The 13,468-nt window shown below is 58.3% G+C and overlaps 2 protein-coding genes across 4 annotated transcripts; one reads left to right on the forward strand and one right to left on the reverse strand.

The window, feature by feature from the left end:
• Positions 1 to 103: 103 nt before the first annotated feature.
• Positions 104 to 12,912, reverse strand: Clk3 (CDC-like kinase 3). 3 transcript variants are annotated; one of them, XM_005393551.2, is made up of 13 exons: positions 12,628 to 12,912; positions 9,283 to 9,440; positions 8,561 to 8,777; positions 6,461 to 6,557; positions 6,120 to 6,186; positions 3,745 to 3,861; positions 3,163 to 3,329; positions 2,065 to 2,159; positions 1,850 to 1,979; positions 1,656 to 1,738; positions 1,354 to 1,433; positions 1,143 to 1,233; positions 104 to 555 (listed from the first exon to the last, which is right to left on the reverse strand). In XM_005393551.2, exons 1-13 carry the CDS (start codon positions 12,826 to 12,828, stop codon positions 379 to 381), a joined length of 1,680 nt encoding a protein of 559 aa, XP_005393608.1. In that variant the 5' UTR covers positions 12,829 to 12,912; the 3' UTR covers positions 104 to 378. The 3 variants fall into 3 exon arrangements, with proteins under 3 accessions (XP_005393608.1, XP_005393609.1, XP_005393610.1); XM_005393552.2 differs by lacking the exon at positions 12,628 to 12,912 and adding an exon at positions 12,447 to 12,517; XM_005393553.2 differs by lacking the exon at positions 12,628 to 12,912 and adding an exon at positions 12,408 to 12,470.
• On the forward strand, positions 9,450 to 12,401 carry LOC102011927. The gene is made up of 2 exons (XM_005393550.1): positions 9,450 to 9,816; positions 11,389 to 12,401. Exons 1-2 carry the CDS (start codon positions 9,562 to 9,564, stop codon positions 12,265 to 12,267), a joined length of 1,134 nt encoding a protein of 377 aa, XP_005393607.1. The 5' UTR covers positions 9,450 to 9,561; the 3' UTR covers positions 12,268 to 12,401.
• Positions 12,913 to 13,468: the final 556 nt, after the last annotated feature.

The raw sequence follows: 13,468 nt of genomic DNA on the forward strand, positions 1-13,468 counted from the left end.
CCACCTGAAGCTGTGTGCCACTGGGCCTGGGGCTGCCCCAGCATGGGTCACCACCTCGCTTACCCTCTGTGCTTGGCCAGTCCACAGGTAGCTATCCACAGGCTGAGCTGCTAATTAGACTTTATTAGTAAGGTCAGGAGCCTGGAGATGGACACACTGGTACCAGGGGTTACAAACAGTAAGAAACATTTTATTATAACTTTACAACATATAAATAGCTCGGGTCAAATCTGTGCTTTCTGGCAGCTGGGTGTCCTGCAGCTCCTGCCTTCCTTCACATTGCACTGTTCATTGGTGGCTCTGGCCTTGAGGCCGGTGGCAGAGGCTGGAGAAAGGAGCCCAGTCCTCCTCCCCCTCCTGGTGTGCAGGCCGCTCCTGTCATCTGCTGGGGTTTCGGCTGGTGTGGAAGCACCGCTCCTCGGGGGTGAGGCCCGAGAAGAAAGGGTGCAGCAGGGCCTCTGCCAGTGTGATGCGTTGTGCAGGGTCGAATTCTAACATCCTCCGCATCAGGTCGAACAGCTGCACGTGCTCCAGTGAATCTTGGAGCATGTAACTCTGCTCAGGGACATAAGGTGTCTGCTGTGATGGTGGGTGGTGGGAGCTACTCCAGTCCCCTCGCTGCTAGGAGGCCTTGCCAAACCTGAGTCCTCCTGGGAGGACTCTACTTCTGCTCTCTGGGACAACAGCAGCTCCATTCCTTCCACACCTGAGCTCTAATGTTCACTTGAAACCTAGGCTACTGGGTATCTTGATGGGCTGTCACCTCTACCCCACATGCAAATGCAAAGTCCTGACCAGTGGATAGAAACCACCTCTGCAGACCCACTTGTCCAGCGTGGCAAGTGCAGTTCCTGGCCAGGTTTAGGTCACCCTTCCCCCTCGCCTCAGTCCTGCCTACGTGTCCCCAAAATTGAGAGGAGAATAGGAAGCAGCAGTCTCTTAGAGGCACCAGGCTCCTCTGGTACTCCCCAATTAAGTTCTTGGCCACCCAGTAGGCCAAGGGGTTGTGCTAAGGGCCCCTTGGGGAGGCTGCAGGAAGCCACCAATGCCAGATGCTGACCCCGAGCTGGAGTGCAAAAGCATCTGCCCAGTGCCTGAGGTCTCTTCAGCATGAGGTGAGCCAGGGGAAGCCAGAAACTGACCTTCAGAGGTTTGCAGTTCTCCTTCACATACCGGCCATCTGAGCTGTTCTCATCCCAAACCAGGCCCCCTTTGTAGAAATATTTCTGCTTCCTGAAATTCAGGGGGGTGGGGTGTCAAGTGGTAGAAGTAGAGGTGCCAGGACCATGGGAGGGTGGGTCTGGTACCTGTGGCCCACTGCCTGCTACAGCCCAAGGGAGCGAGCATCCTCACCTGGTGCGGTGAATCATGTGTGATGGGATGGGGCCCAGAATCTTCTCCATCATCACCAAGTGCTCTCGGTTTTCGTGGGTCTGCAGAAGGCCAGGACAGAACAGACAGGACAGGTCATCCTCCCCCAAGAGGCACAAACCTGCCACTGTAAGGCAGGTGCCAGCCCTGTCCCCAGGCCATGGCCAGTCCTTGTCACCTTACTCTGCCCTTGCTAGAACTCACTCCCACCCAATCTCCTTTCCTTGCCACCCAAGAGGAAGATGCCTCCCTTTTCTTGCACCAGGAGAGGCAGCGCAGCGTACCTGGAAGAGTGTGAAGCCGCGGTAGTACTCAAAGAGGATACAGCCGATGCTCCAGACGTCGCAGGGCTGTGCCCAGCCCAGCTCTGCAAGCCGAGGGAGGGGTGGTAAGACCTGGCCTGACAGGGATGCCACCCCGCTTCTGCTCGTGTCCCCACAGCTGCTCTGTGTGACACGGCTGGCGGGGCCTCACTCACCCAGGATGACCTCGGGTGGGCGGTAGTGCCGGGTGGCCACGATGGTTGTGTGATGCTCATGGTCAAATGTGGCACTGCCAAAGTCGGCCACTCGGATGCTGGTGTTCTTCACCGACTTCTCCTCACAGCTCTAAAAGGCAGGGTGGCTGGCCGGGTGAGCCTGTATCCAGAGTGCCCACCCTGGGGCTGGGTGCACCCTCCCCACTGTGCCCTACCTTATGCTCATTGTAGAGGGTTTCGAACTCCGAGTTCACGAACAGGATGTTCTCTGGCTTCAAGTCTGTGTGGGTCAACTGGTTCTCATGTAGAACTGGGAGTGGAGGAAGAGGGAGGCAGGCTGAGACCCTAGTCCTCTGCTCTAGCAGAGAGCCAGATCAAAACTAGCCTTTTGCTAGCTTCCCTCTCAAGAGCTTGAGGATCCTGCCTTTAGAAGGACCAAGGAAGCTAGGGCGCACACATGTAATCTCAGCATGCAGGGAGGCTGAGACAGGAAAATAACAAGTTAGTCCTGCCAGGGCAACTTAGCAAGACCCTGTCTCAAACAGTTCTAAAAATGGTTGGGTTTGATCCCAGTACCAGGAAGAAAAAAAGGCTTGAGACAGGAGAGGGAGGTTTCTCTTCCAAAACACTTTCCTCCACCTCGCCTGTACAGAGTCTAGGCCTTCTTGCTGGACTCCACCACAGCCCAGCACCAGAAGCAGAATTTTTGGGCCCATTTAAAATGAAAGCAAACTCTTCTTGTTCAAGCCAGGGCAGCCTCCCGCCTGCCCGTGTCCCACTAACAGTGGTTTCCTGCCATTAGCATTTGCAGCTCGGGGCTCCCACTGGGCACCACAGACCCTCCAGTGTGTGGCCTGGGCCCCACACAAGCCCTCACTTCCCAAATTTCAGCAGGGCCAGGCCTTCAGAGCTGCCCCTCAAACTTGTGGGTCCTTTTCCCTGCCACCTCTGCAGACCCCACACATCCAAGCTTTGCATCCATCATCCTCCTCTCCAGGGACCTCTCCTCACTATCTTAGCGGTCACAAACCTAACAGGGCCAAGCACTGATGCCACCAAATCTGCCCTTTGAGGCTGGCAGGCATATGAGTGATAGACATTGGGTCTGGTAGACAGTTTCTATGGGGGACCTGGACATAGCTCCAGCTTCTGTCCTCTTTGTGAAGGTGGGAGGCAGGAGCTGTGTCAGCCCTAGAGCCCCTTTCTGGTTCCTGAGGGCCCAAAGGTCCCCCTTCTTCTGCCCTCCCCTGCAAGAGTCCTACCCAGAATGAGGCTTCAGAGCATTGGGCCACCCCATGCCTGTGCACACTTACACCTGAGGGCGTGGCAGAGCTGGTAGGCCATGTGCCGGACATGGGGGAGGGGGTAAGGCTGGAAGTTGTTCTCCTTCAGGAACTCGAAGGTGTTCTTGCCCAGGAGCTCAAAGGCGATGCACATGTGGCCATGGAAGTTGAACCAGTCAGACATCAACACACACAGACTGGAGAGAGAGTGGAGGCTTAGGCTGTGCTGGGGGCCACCACCCCTTGCAGCCACGCACCCTGGTGCTCAGACACATGGAGAAAACAGTTGGACAGGGTCCCTGCTGCAGGGGCCCAGGGGTTCCAGGCCCAGTGCATCCACTGCAGATGGGGAGGAGCCCAGCACACAGGATGCCCCTGGCAGGCTGAGGCAGCGCTGGGGAGAGGTGAGTTGGGTATCTGTCCTGGAGGTGCCCTTTAGGCGGAGTCCTCCCCAGTGTGGGGCTGGGCCTGCTTCATTCCCTGTCTCAGGACACAGCTGTGAGGTGGAACAGGACTGACACATGGAGGCCCTGAAGCAAGCTTGCTTGCCCACCAGCTAGGGCTGGCACAGTTTGTGCCCTGTAGATTTCCCTCCCTCCCCTGTAGACTCACAACTTGTTTTCCTTGTCCTTCTCCTTGATTTTCTTGAGGACGTTGATTTCCAGCCGGGCGGCCTCCCGGTACTTGCCCACGTTGCGGATGATCTTCAGGGCGACCTGGGATTTCCCTCTAGGACCCAGTAAGGAAACACAAGTTCTCAGCAGCTGGCCAGCTCTGCCCAACCTCTACCCCAACTCCAAGACCCTGACACAGCAGAAGAGGCCTGCCCTGGGGAGAGTGACCCTGAGGACCAGGCATGCCTGGCCTCTGCCCACCAGCATCAAGCTGTCCTCCTGCCTCAGCCTGCTGTAGTACAGGCTTAGGCCTTTCTGCCTCCAGCAGGGCGAAGGAAGACGACCAGGGGCTCATCCTGTAGGCCAGGCAGCCCTCCTGCCCAGCATGTCCATAGGCCAGAGAGCTGGAGCAGAGGCCAGGGAGAGCTCAGGTGCCAGGAGTGGGGTCTCCCCAGCAAGGCCACACCACCCTCTTCACCACAGCTCTCTCCAACCCCCCTCTTCCTTCCCCAGCTGGCCAACTGGCATGGGGACTGGAGGAAGACACCCTACTAGGCTCTGCCCTCCAAACCACCTCTGCAGCTCCGCAGTCCACAATGCAGGACGCATCTCATTCAGAGTAGTCCTACAGGCCTGCGGGCTCACTGCTTAGTTCTGCCTTGTGAAGCAGCCCTGCATGCTCCCTCTGCACCCCCTCAAGGCTCCCTGGAGTCTGTACCTACGTCCTAGTGACCTCCAGCTACTCAGAGTGGCAGAGCCACACAGCCTGGCTGCCATGTACCACACAGTTCTTGGGTCTGTCACTATACAGTTATCTCTATGCCCACTGGTCCTGGCCTTAACCTTCCAGGCCACGCTGGGTCCAAGAAACAGGCCTGGGATATAGCTCAGTGGCACAAGCACCTGCCTGGGGAGGTGAACTGGGAGAAGAATTGGGCGCTGGGGTAAAGGAAAGTCCACTGCTTTATCTTGTGGCTCTGGGAATGGCTGACTCCCAGAACCAACTGTCCTTTGTAAGCAGCCCTTTTAATGTGGGAGTCCATAGTACTCAACTCTACCACAATACAGGTGTGATTGAAAAATATAGTATGTGTTTAAATTATAGAAAATTACAGTGAAAGACACATTGCCATGAATCCTCTCAAAGCAGTTATGGAAGTCCTGTCATGAATGTCTTTGTCCTGTCCTGGCTGCCCCCATGTCCTGAACTGATTTAAACATTTCCCTTTCATGGTTATTCTGACTTTGGGGAAACAACTAGAAGTTACATGGTGCCATATCTGGTGAGTAAGGTGGTTGAAGATGCACGGTGATGTTTTTATGAGGCTGTCTTTCCACTGGATGGGGCCCAGGAGCAGCATGCACTGTGTTTCTGCATTCTTTTTTTGGAGTGGGTACCAGGAATTGAACTCAGGACCTTGCACTTGCCAGGCAGGTGCTTGTGCCACTGAGCTATATACCCCACCTGTGTTTCCGATTACACCTCAGAACTACACCACACGGGGAAAAAATACACCAAAAAGCATTTCCAATAATGGGATGTGTTCTGAGTGGGGTGTGGGGGGCACTTTAAAAGAAATTAATGACAGTGTATTTTTACTATGAATTTCTTTCTCACATAAAATATGTAGTTTTGGACCATACCCTGTGGTTAAGATGTAGTGGGCAAATCCTTAGCATTTCTTTTGATCTCTAAAATACTGGTCAGCTAGCCATGTATGGTGGCACATGCCTATAATCCCAGCACTTGGGAGGCTGAGGCAAGATGATCTCCACCAGTCTTGAGGCCAGCCTGGGCTACACAGTGAGTTCAAGGCTACCCTAAACTACCATGAGACCCTGTCTCCAAAAAATAAAATAAAATAATGGCCATCAGGGTGCACTGCTCAAATGAGAAGCCTGGCACTGTGTAGCTAAAGCACCGAACTGTTTATAGAGGGCCACTGAGGCAGGGGGTTCAGGTAGAGGTGAGCAGTCTTAACAAAGCACTGAGGGGACACAAGTGCTGCCCTGTTGGGCCCAGGATGGAGCACGGTGCCCACTCACAGTAATATGCAAGGCATGGCAGGAGACCCTGGCCCTGAGGATGTGAAGGTTTCTCAGCTGGGACTACAGGTGGGCTGTGAGGTCCAGCCCAGCCCTCTATAGGCCAGAACCTAAAAGCGCTCACAGAAAGCAGCGCCAGGCCCTGGGGAAGTAGGACCATGGGGCGGAGCCACTCACTGAGCAGCAGCGCCCAGGGAGGAACTTCACACACCCAAGGATCCCACAAATTCCCTGCTTAGTTCAGATCAGCAAAGCCCAGTATGTGGAGATCAGCGCCTACTCTTCTCAGAGGAGTAGGCCCACACCAGCCCTACCCTGCCTGCTCACCTGGCGTGGTCCAGGCACTCCACCACCTTGCCAAAGGTGCCTTCGCCCAGGTTGCCCACGATCTCATCTACGAGAGAGAAGAGGCTAGGCATGAGAGTCTGGACAGCAGTGGGGTGGCAGCTCCTGCAAGTCCACAGCATTCAAATTCTCAGAAACAAAAAAGGCTTCTTTCTCACTGCTACACTCTTAAAAACAAGTTGCTAGCATCTGTGTCATTCAGGCAATTACTCGTGGCCCCGCTAAGGCGCCACACACACTAGAGGTCCCTCCAGGCGGGAGAGGTCTTGTCTAACAAGGGGAAGTAGGAAGTAGAGGTAAAGTTTTACGAAAGGTGGCTGTACATCGCTCTTGGAGCCAATCGCCGATCCGGCACACCAGGTGACCCTCCTTGTCATCTTCCACACTCCGGCTGCTGCGCTTACTGCTCTGTTGGCTTCTCTGCATGCACCGCCCCCCGAAACGCCATCCGACCAATCGCATGGTAGGCGGTTCCGATTGACAGATTGAAGTGTCAGTCAAAGGCAGAGGTGGAGACGGTGCGGAGCCGGTGGGTTGGTTGGTTGGATTTTCCAGATGCCAGCATTTCATAAGGCACACAGCATATATAACGATAGGGATATTGCAAGGGACACGTCAAGACACAAGCTGACTTCAAAAACAGAAAAGTAAAACAGCTACAGGTACGTAAAGAAACTGGGATTTTTATCTCAAAGAGCTGAGCACTAAGCGCGTGGAAAGATGCCAGCCTTGCCGCCGAGGGGCCAAGCCCTGAGGACAGGTGCGGCCCTGACTCCCTCCTCTTTCAGGTGTCCCCCGCCCGGACCCTCCCGCAGTGGCTCTGGCCAGAGCTGGAGATGTAGTAAGGAGGGTCGGCGCAAGAAGACGGCCAGCCAGGCCCAGTCCAACCACAGCCTGGTCGGAGGGCCACCCAGTGTCAGTTGCAAACAACGCCTGGCTATCCTGCCTGTCTCTGCCTGCCTCCGCTAGCCCTTGCAGCCCTGTCCAGGCCGACGCTGCCACACGGAGCTACACTGCTGCCTGCCCCAGACAGCAGTAACCACAATGCAGCAACAGCCTGCCATGGCCAGCCCGCCTGTACGAGTTGTGAACAGGAAACTACCACAGCGAGCCACAAAGGCTGGGCCACCTCCGACCCTGGCCCTCATTCGGCTCACAGGCCAGGAACACTCTAAGCCTCACAACAACACAGGGCACCAAAAAGAAAAGCAGAGCCACAGACTTGCACTGCTGTCCCGCAGCGGCACGTGGTGCTGCACAGAAGCCATGAGGCCGTGCTGGACTCACCCACGGGGAGGAAACTTGAACCCACAGCAACTCAAAGACATCAGAGAGCGAGCTCGGCAGAGAAAACACTGGCCCCCACTGGTCCCACCACGGCCCCCATATTGGGAGGAGGTGGGGAAGAGGGATGGGGCGAAGGGGAGAGGACAGCTCGAACTCCAGAGACAGCAGGCTTTCCTTCCTTAGGGCACTGTGCAGTGTGGGCTCCTGGGTCAGCAGACGTTTGTATGGCCCTCCATGCTAGGAAGCTGGCCAGGCCCCGCTCTTGGTGTGGCCTGTGACAAGACCCAGGCTGCCAGCCTTTGTATCGTTTCCTCCACTGCCCTGCCACAAAGGCCCTCTGGTCAAGTGACATAAGAAGACCTAGCTGGAGGTTGCAAGTGAAGCTCCCGGTCTGAGCTGCCTGACAGAACGCAGTGGTGCACACCCTTAGTCCCTGCTCCTCAGAAGGCTCTGGTAAGAGGACTGGTGGCACCTAAGAATTTGAGACCAGTCAGGGCAAAGTAGCCAGACCCGCATATAAAAAACCGAAAACCAAAAAGGGCTGGGGATGTAGCTCAACGGTAAAGCACTTGATTAGCAAGCCCAAGGCTCTGGGTTCAATCACCAGTGCCACCAAAACAAAACAAAACAAGAGCTGACGAGTAGATGCTGCCCCCCACCCTGGAGATACTGCAGTTGCCTCTGTGCAAAGACAGGGAGAAGAGGCCTCAGAGGCGGCTGTGGTCCACACCTGGCACGGCACTCACTACACAGCGTAGCCTCAGGAGAGAGGGCGAGGCCGCGCAGTCCAGGTCACACCAACAACCCCACCGGGTCCCCAAGAAGCACCCTGCCACCTGCACCACACAGCCTGTGTCTGGAGCCGTGTGGAGACACAGACAGGCTGGGGACCAGCCAGCGCCGGAGCCAGAGCCCCAAAGTTGCCACAGGCAAGGGGCGAGGGGACAAAGAGCCAGGTGTCCTGCCCAGCCCTGCACCTGGACCAGATGACACACGCACACTGCACACACACACATGCACACACTTGTGCAGGCGCAGCAGCGCGGCCAGGCTGGTGTACTCACCAGACCAGCCCACCTGAGAGAGGCTAAAAGACAGGCCTTGGGCCTAACCAGCACACTTTGGCCACCACTCACCGAGGAGGCGCTGCTACAAGACCTGGTGCGGCGTTTGTGGCAGTGGTGGGTGTGCTTTCGGGTCCGGTACGGCCCCCTCTCCCGTGACCGCCGCCGATGACGGGAGCGTGAGGATCCATAGCAGTCCTCGCCAAACGATGGGCTCCGCTCTTCGCAGCGGTATGCATCACTGTCGCGGTGCTCCCGGTATCTCCTCTGGTAGGGTAGGCGGTCATGGCTACCAAGAGGGGCATGGGGACATCAGTCAGGTGGAATCCTTGTTCCCACCAGTCAAAGCCCTGTGCTAGGGCCTTGCAAAGGGCTCTCGGGGAAAGCCTGTCAGTACAGGGGAGGGGGCAGCAGGCAGGGCCAAGGCCAGCTCTCCAGTGCCATAGGTGGGTGCACAAGTGAGCATGGCAAGGGCCTCTGGGACACCAACACCTGGTAGCTGCCCGGGACCTGTTAGGGCCTGGGATGGAGCCTAGTATTTCCAAGGCAGAGCCTCCATTTCTAATTCCCACCTGGAAAGGGCAATGCTGACCTAGAAAATGAGGCAACGAGCAGGGAGAAGAGGAAGAGGTGGTGTGCTGTGCCTGAGAGTGCACGTGTGACGGTGTGAGAGCCCATGAGGCCAAGCAGGGCTCCAGGGTGCCAGATAGAAGTGGGGTCACCTTGGGGAGCCTAGGACCTCCCAAGGCTAGAACAACCTCACCCCTCCTTGTCCCCCCTCCAGTGCCACTCACCTCCGGGACCGGGACCTCCTTGGGGGAGGCTCCCTGCGGGATGGGTATCGCAGTCTCCCTTCGTGTTCCCGCTCCCGGCTGTACGACCGTCGCCGCTTCCAGCGGTAGCTCAGGTACTGGTCCGGCTCGGGGGAGCGGTATCGCTTACAGTGGTGCATCTAGGCCAGGAGGAGGAGAGCCCAGCTCAGCACAGCCCACGCTCTGCCAGGGGCTGCACAGGCACCAGGGCTCCCAGAAGAGACCCAGTTCTGTTTGGGGGTAGCCCCTCCCCAGGGCTTTATGAAGCAACCAAGAACTCTGAGGTCACAATGGCTCAGCAGCAGACAATGGCAACTTCTTTGCCTGAGGGCCCAAGCACTCAGACAACTGGGTTTCCTGTGCCTAGCTCCCTCCCTGATTATGGGCCCAGAGTCCAAACGTTCTGGGGAGCCTGAGGCAGGCAGAAGGCTGCTGGCACGGAGTGCACAGGAGCCAAGGGCCAAAGCTGTGGCCCCAAACTGTATCCCACCCAAGGGAGAAAGAGCCCAAGTCCAGGTGAGGGGGTAGAGCAGAAATAGAACAGCCCTTAAGAAAGGCACCTGGGATCACCAGCACCCCTTAGCTCACTTGACAGTCTACCCAGGTAGATGTGGACTTGGGGCGCCAGCCTAACCTCCACCAGTCCATCCTGGGTCTCAGCACTCATGCTGGGCCTTCTGTAATGACACACCATGTGCCTTGTCTTTCCCTGTCAAGACCACTACTGTCCCTCTTCCTCCTCTGGCAACCTCTCCCTCCTTTCTCAGGAGTAAGTAGTCAGAAGATAAGCTAGCTGGTAGACTTCTTTCCACAGACAGACAGGACAAAGGGATCCAGGTCATTATCCCTGTCCAGCTGGGACTTATGTCCACTGCAGAAATGACAGGCTGGCTTAGGTAGAGCTGAAAAAGGTGGCTCTGAGGACAGCTCCGGCCCCACCCTGGCCAGACACCTCACTGGCTGGGCCAGACTTGTGGGCAACCCTCTCTCCAAGCCTTCACGGTACATAGCCAGCCTCAGTCCTGGGTGGTCCTGGCCTCGCCTACCAAACCCAGAGGCTGCCCCAACCCACTGGCACAGTCGGGCAGGATGAAAAGGCTCCTGGAGAGTGGACAGGATGCTGAGGAATTCTCTGACCAAGCCTGGGGAGCTTCTCTGGGATCCCAAGAGACACTGCCCTCAAACTCTCCACCAGCATCCCCCAACACACCTGCGAAGTCTGGTCTCTGGCAATCCTTGGAGACAAATGCTGTGTAAAATTAGTGATAGTTTCCCAAGAGCTTAGGTTTGTTATTTTCCTGATCAAATGACTAATATCTCCCTGTTTTCCTGCAATTACACTGGGTCAGGTGCCCAAGCTATGGATGAAAAGCAGTACTATATCTCATCTTGATAATTGACCCGGAGGACGCCCACTGACTGGGGCACGTGCCTTCCCACCAACAAGTGTGCTCCTGCCCGCGTGTGCCGGGCAGATAAACACTAGGTTTGCAGGACACAAGCCAGGCCGCGCCAGGCCAAAGCCTCCCCCCAGGTTGCCAGAAGACTCCATGTCCATATATGTTTACATGAGTGGAAAGTCACAGTTCTGGGGTCAGATGTCAACCTGAATCATGGCTAAGCCACTTCCAGCTGTTTGCCTTTGGGCCAGTTATTAAACTAATCTTCAGCTTCCTCTTCAAGCAAGGGAACAGTAATCTTTTAGGAGGTTTTGTGGGAATTAAATATGTCTGTCCTCTAAACCAAATGCCTGCTCCAGGTCTGGGTCCACAAAATCTACTTAAGACAACTTTTCATTAACAAAACACCTCCAGGTGGTATTTCAGGGCTGCAAGAGATGCCTTCCTATTTTATAAGCTCTTCCCAAGCACTTGGGAGGCCAGAGTTCTCACAGCAAAACCCCATTAAATCCCAGTGGCGACATTTCCTGGCCTTGTAACCCTACACAAGTCACTCTAGGCCTTGGTTACCATGCCTGGAGAACGGAGATAACATCTCCTGGCCTGCAGAGAAGATGGCCAGAATGACAGCCAGAAGGTGCCACACACAGGCAGTGACAGGGGCCCTGTCTCTCCTCTAATACTCCAGGCAAGAGAAACACGGGGAACACCTGTACCCTTCATCATCCCCCCCAGGGGCACCGAGAACGGCCGCGGCCAGCCGGAGGCCTCAGGACACAGACTGTTTACAGAAGCTCAGGGCCACCCTACGTTTGGGAGGCTCCGCTCTGGACAACGTATAAAACAGCCATGCAAAGGAACCCAGGCCACGAATGCCAGCATTTTTCCGAGCACAGGCCCAGCCGGCTTCTTACTTGCTGATCCTGGCCTGAGAACTGGGCTAACGAGAAGAACCACCAGCCAGGTCAGCGCGGCCTCCCGGCTTCCTGCCATCCCGCGCCCTAGGGTTATTTTTGGCAGGCGCTGCCCTCCCCGCACTGCAGCCTCAGACCCGCACCTTGCAGGCTACCGCCGGGCGAAGCACTGCTCCTGCTCAAGGGCACGGGGAGCGGCGCTGGGAGGCTGCCAACCCTGCCTTAGCGGGGCCTGGCACATGAGGCCGGCTCAACTTCCATCAGGGCACCGGAACCAGAGTCCGGCCTCCCGGCCGGGCACTGCAACCATCGGCGTGGCCCGGTCCCCGGCCCGGGGCGGCTCCGTCAGCACAGCACACGGCCGAGGTTGCGGCCTCGCAAGCCTCCCCTCCTCCTGCCCCGAGTGCCAGGGTCACCGCCGCCGGGGGCGCGAGGACAGCCGCGGGCAGGGACGAGGCTGGGCCGCATCCGACCTCGGGCGGCGCCGCGGGCGGGGAGTGAGGGGCCAGGAGCGCTTTCTCCCGCCTGGGTCGAAACGCGAGTCCATCCCGCGGGTACCTCGGGCCGGGGCCGGAGGGCGCTCTCAGGGCCTCGGAGGACGCCCGGGCTCCGCCCCCGACGCCGCAGGTCCCAGAAGCCGGGGTCCGCAGTGACCGCCCTCCGGGGAGAGGCGGCAGGTCAGGGGTGAGAGGTCGGGCCGCGGCCTGAGGTGGGCCAGCGGGGAGAAAGAAAGGAAACAGGCCGGATCCACACTTGGGTCCGGGACCCGGCGCCCACCCGCCCGCTAACTCACCCCAGTTGCCGTCGTCGCCGCGGGCCCCTGCCCACTTACCGTCTCCCAGGCTCGGGCTGCGTCTAGGCCCCGCTCCCCGCTCCACTTCCGCTTCCGGCTCCGGCCTCCGCCCGCCGCGGCCCCGCCCACTCGCATGGCGCAGGCGCCGCCGGCACCCGCGGGACCCATCCCCGCGGCCCGGCCGCTCTATCCCTGGACTCGGAGGCCCTGGAGGACTGACCTCCCTCTCTTGGTCGGCGCCGGAACGGCGGCAGCTTCTTCCGGGAGCACCCCGGGGACGTCCCAGGCCGCAGCACGTCCCCAGCCGTGTCCTTCGAAGTCTGCCGGGCGCGCGTCCCTGGCGGGCTGGGTGCTCGGGGCGGATACCTGGAACCCCATGGACCGCGGGGTTCGTCCCCCTGTGTAGCCACGGCCCCGCCATCCCCGTCCCGCGCGCAGAGAGCCCCGGTGGGGTCGCGGGCACATATGAAGCGTCCCTTGCGGGACCTCTCCAGGCGGGCGCGGGCTTCGAGAGCCCTGCAGCCCCAGGGCGCCCCCGTCCGGCCAGTGCGAAGTCACCGAACTGCTCCCCGCGACTCCCCAGGCCGGGCGGCGCCCAGAGGCGGAGACGTCGGTGTGTTTGGAGGCGTCCCTTTGGCGCGTCTTCGCCCGGGGCCCCTGCAGGACGCGCGCTTAATTGCCCCACGCCACGCCGGAGCCCCTCCAGCCCCCGCCTTCAGCCTGGCTCCGGGAACCCCGGGTTCTCAGCTCTGTGGAGTGCCCCTGCCAAGGTCTGAGACCCGGGCTGTGCCTCGAGTCCTTTGTTCCTGATGTGCCCCCAGACGTCGGGGTCTGGCAGCATGGCCCTAGGGGCGCTTAGTGCCTGCAGATGTCCATCAGCGGCACTGTCCCTACAACATGGACGACAGAGGCCGCCAAACACACTCTCAAGCCGACTCCACCCTGTCTAACCAAAAGCACCCCCCCCAGTAGAGAGTCGGGAGCTGGCTCAGGTGCAGGGGTGAACCCAGCCTGGCTGGGCCTACTCCTAGATCCTGCCTCCTTTAGGGGCTGTCTCAGGA

This window comes from Chinchilla lanigera, unplaced genomic scaffold (genome assembly GCF_000276665.1).
Source record: "Chinchilla lanigera isolate Chin_1 unplaced genomic scaffold, ChiLan1.0 scaffold00049, whole genome shotgun sequence".
Lineage (NCBI taxonomy): Eukaryota > Metazoa > Chordata > Mammalia > Rodentia > Chinchillidae > Chinchilla > Chinchilla lanigera.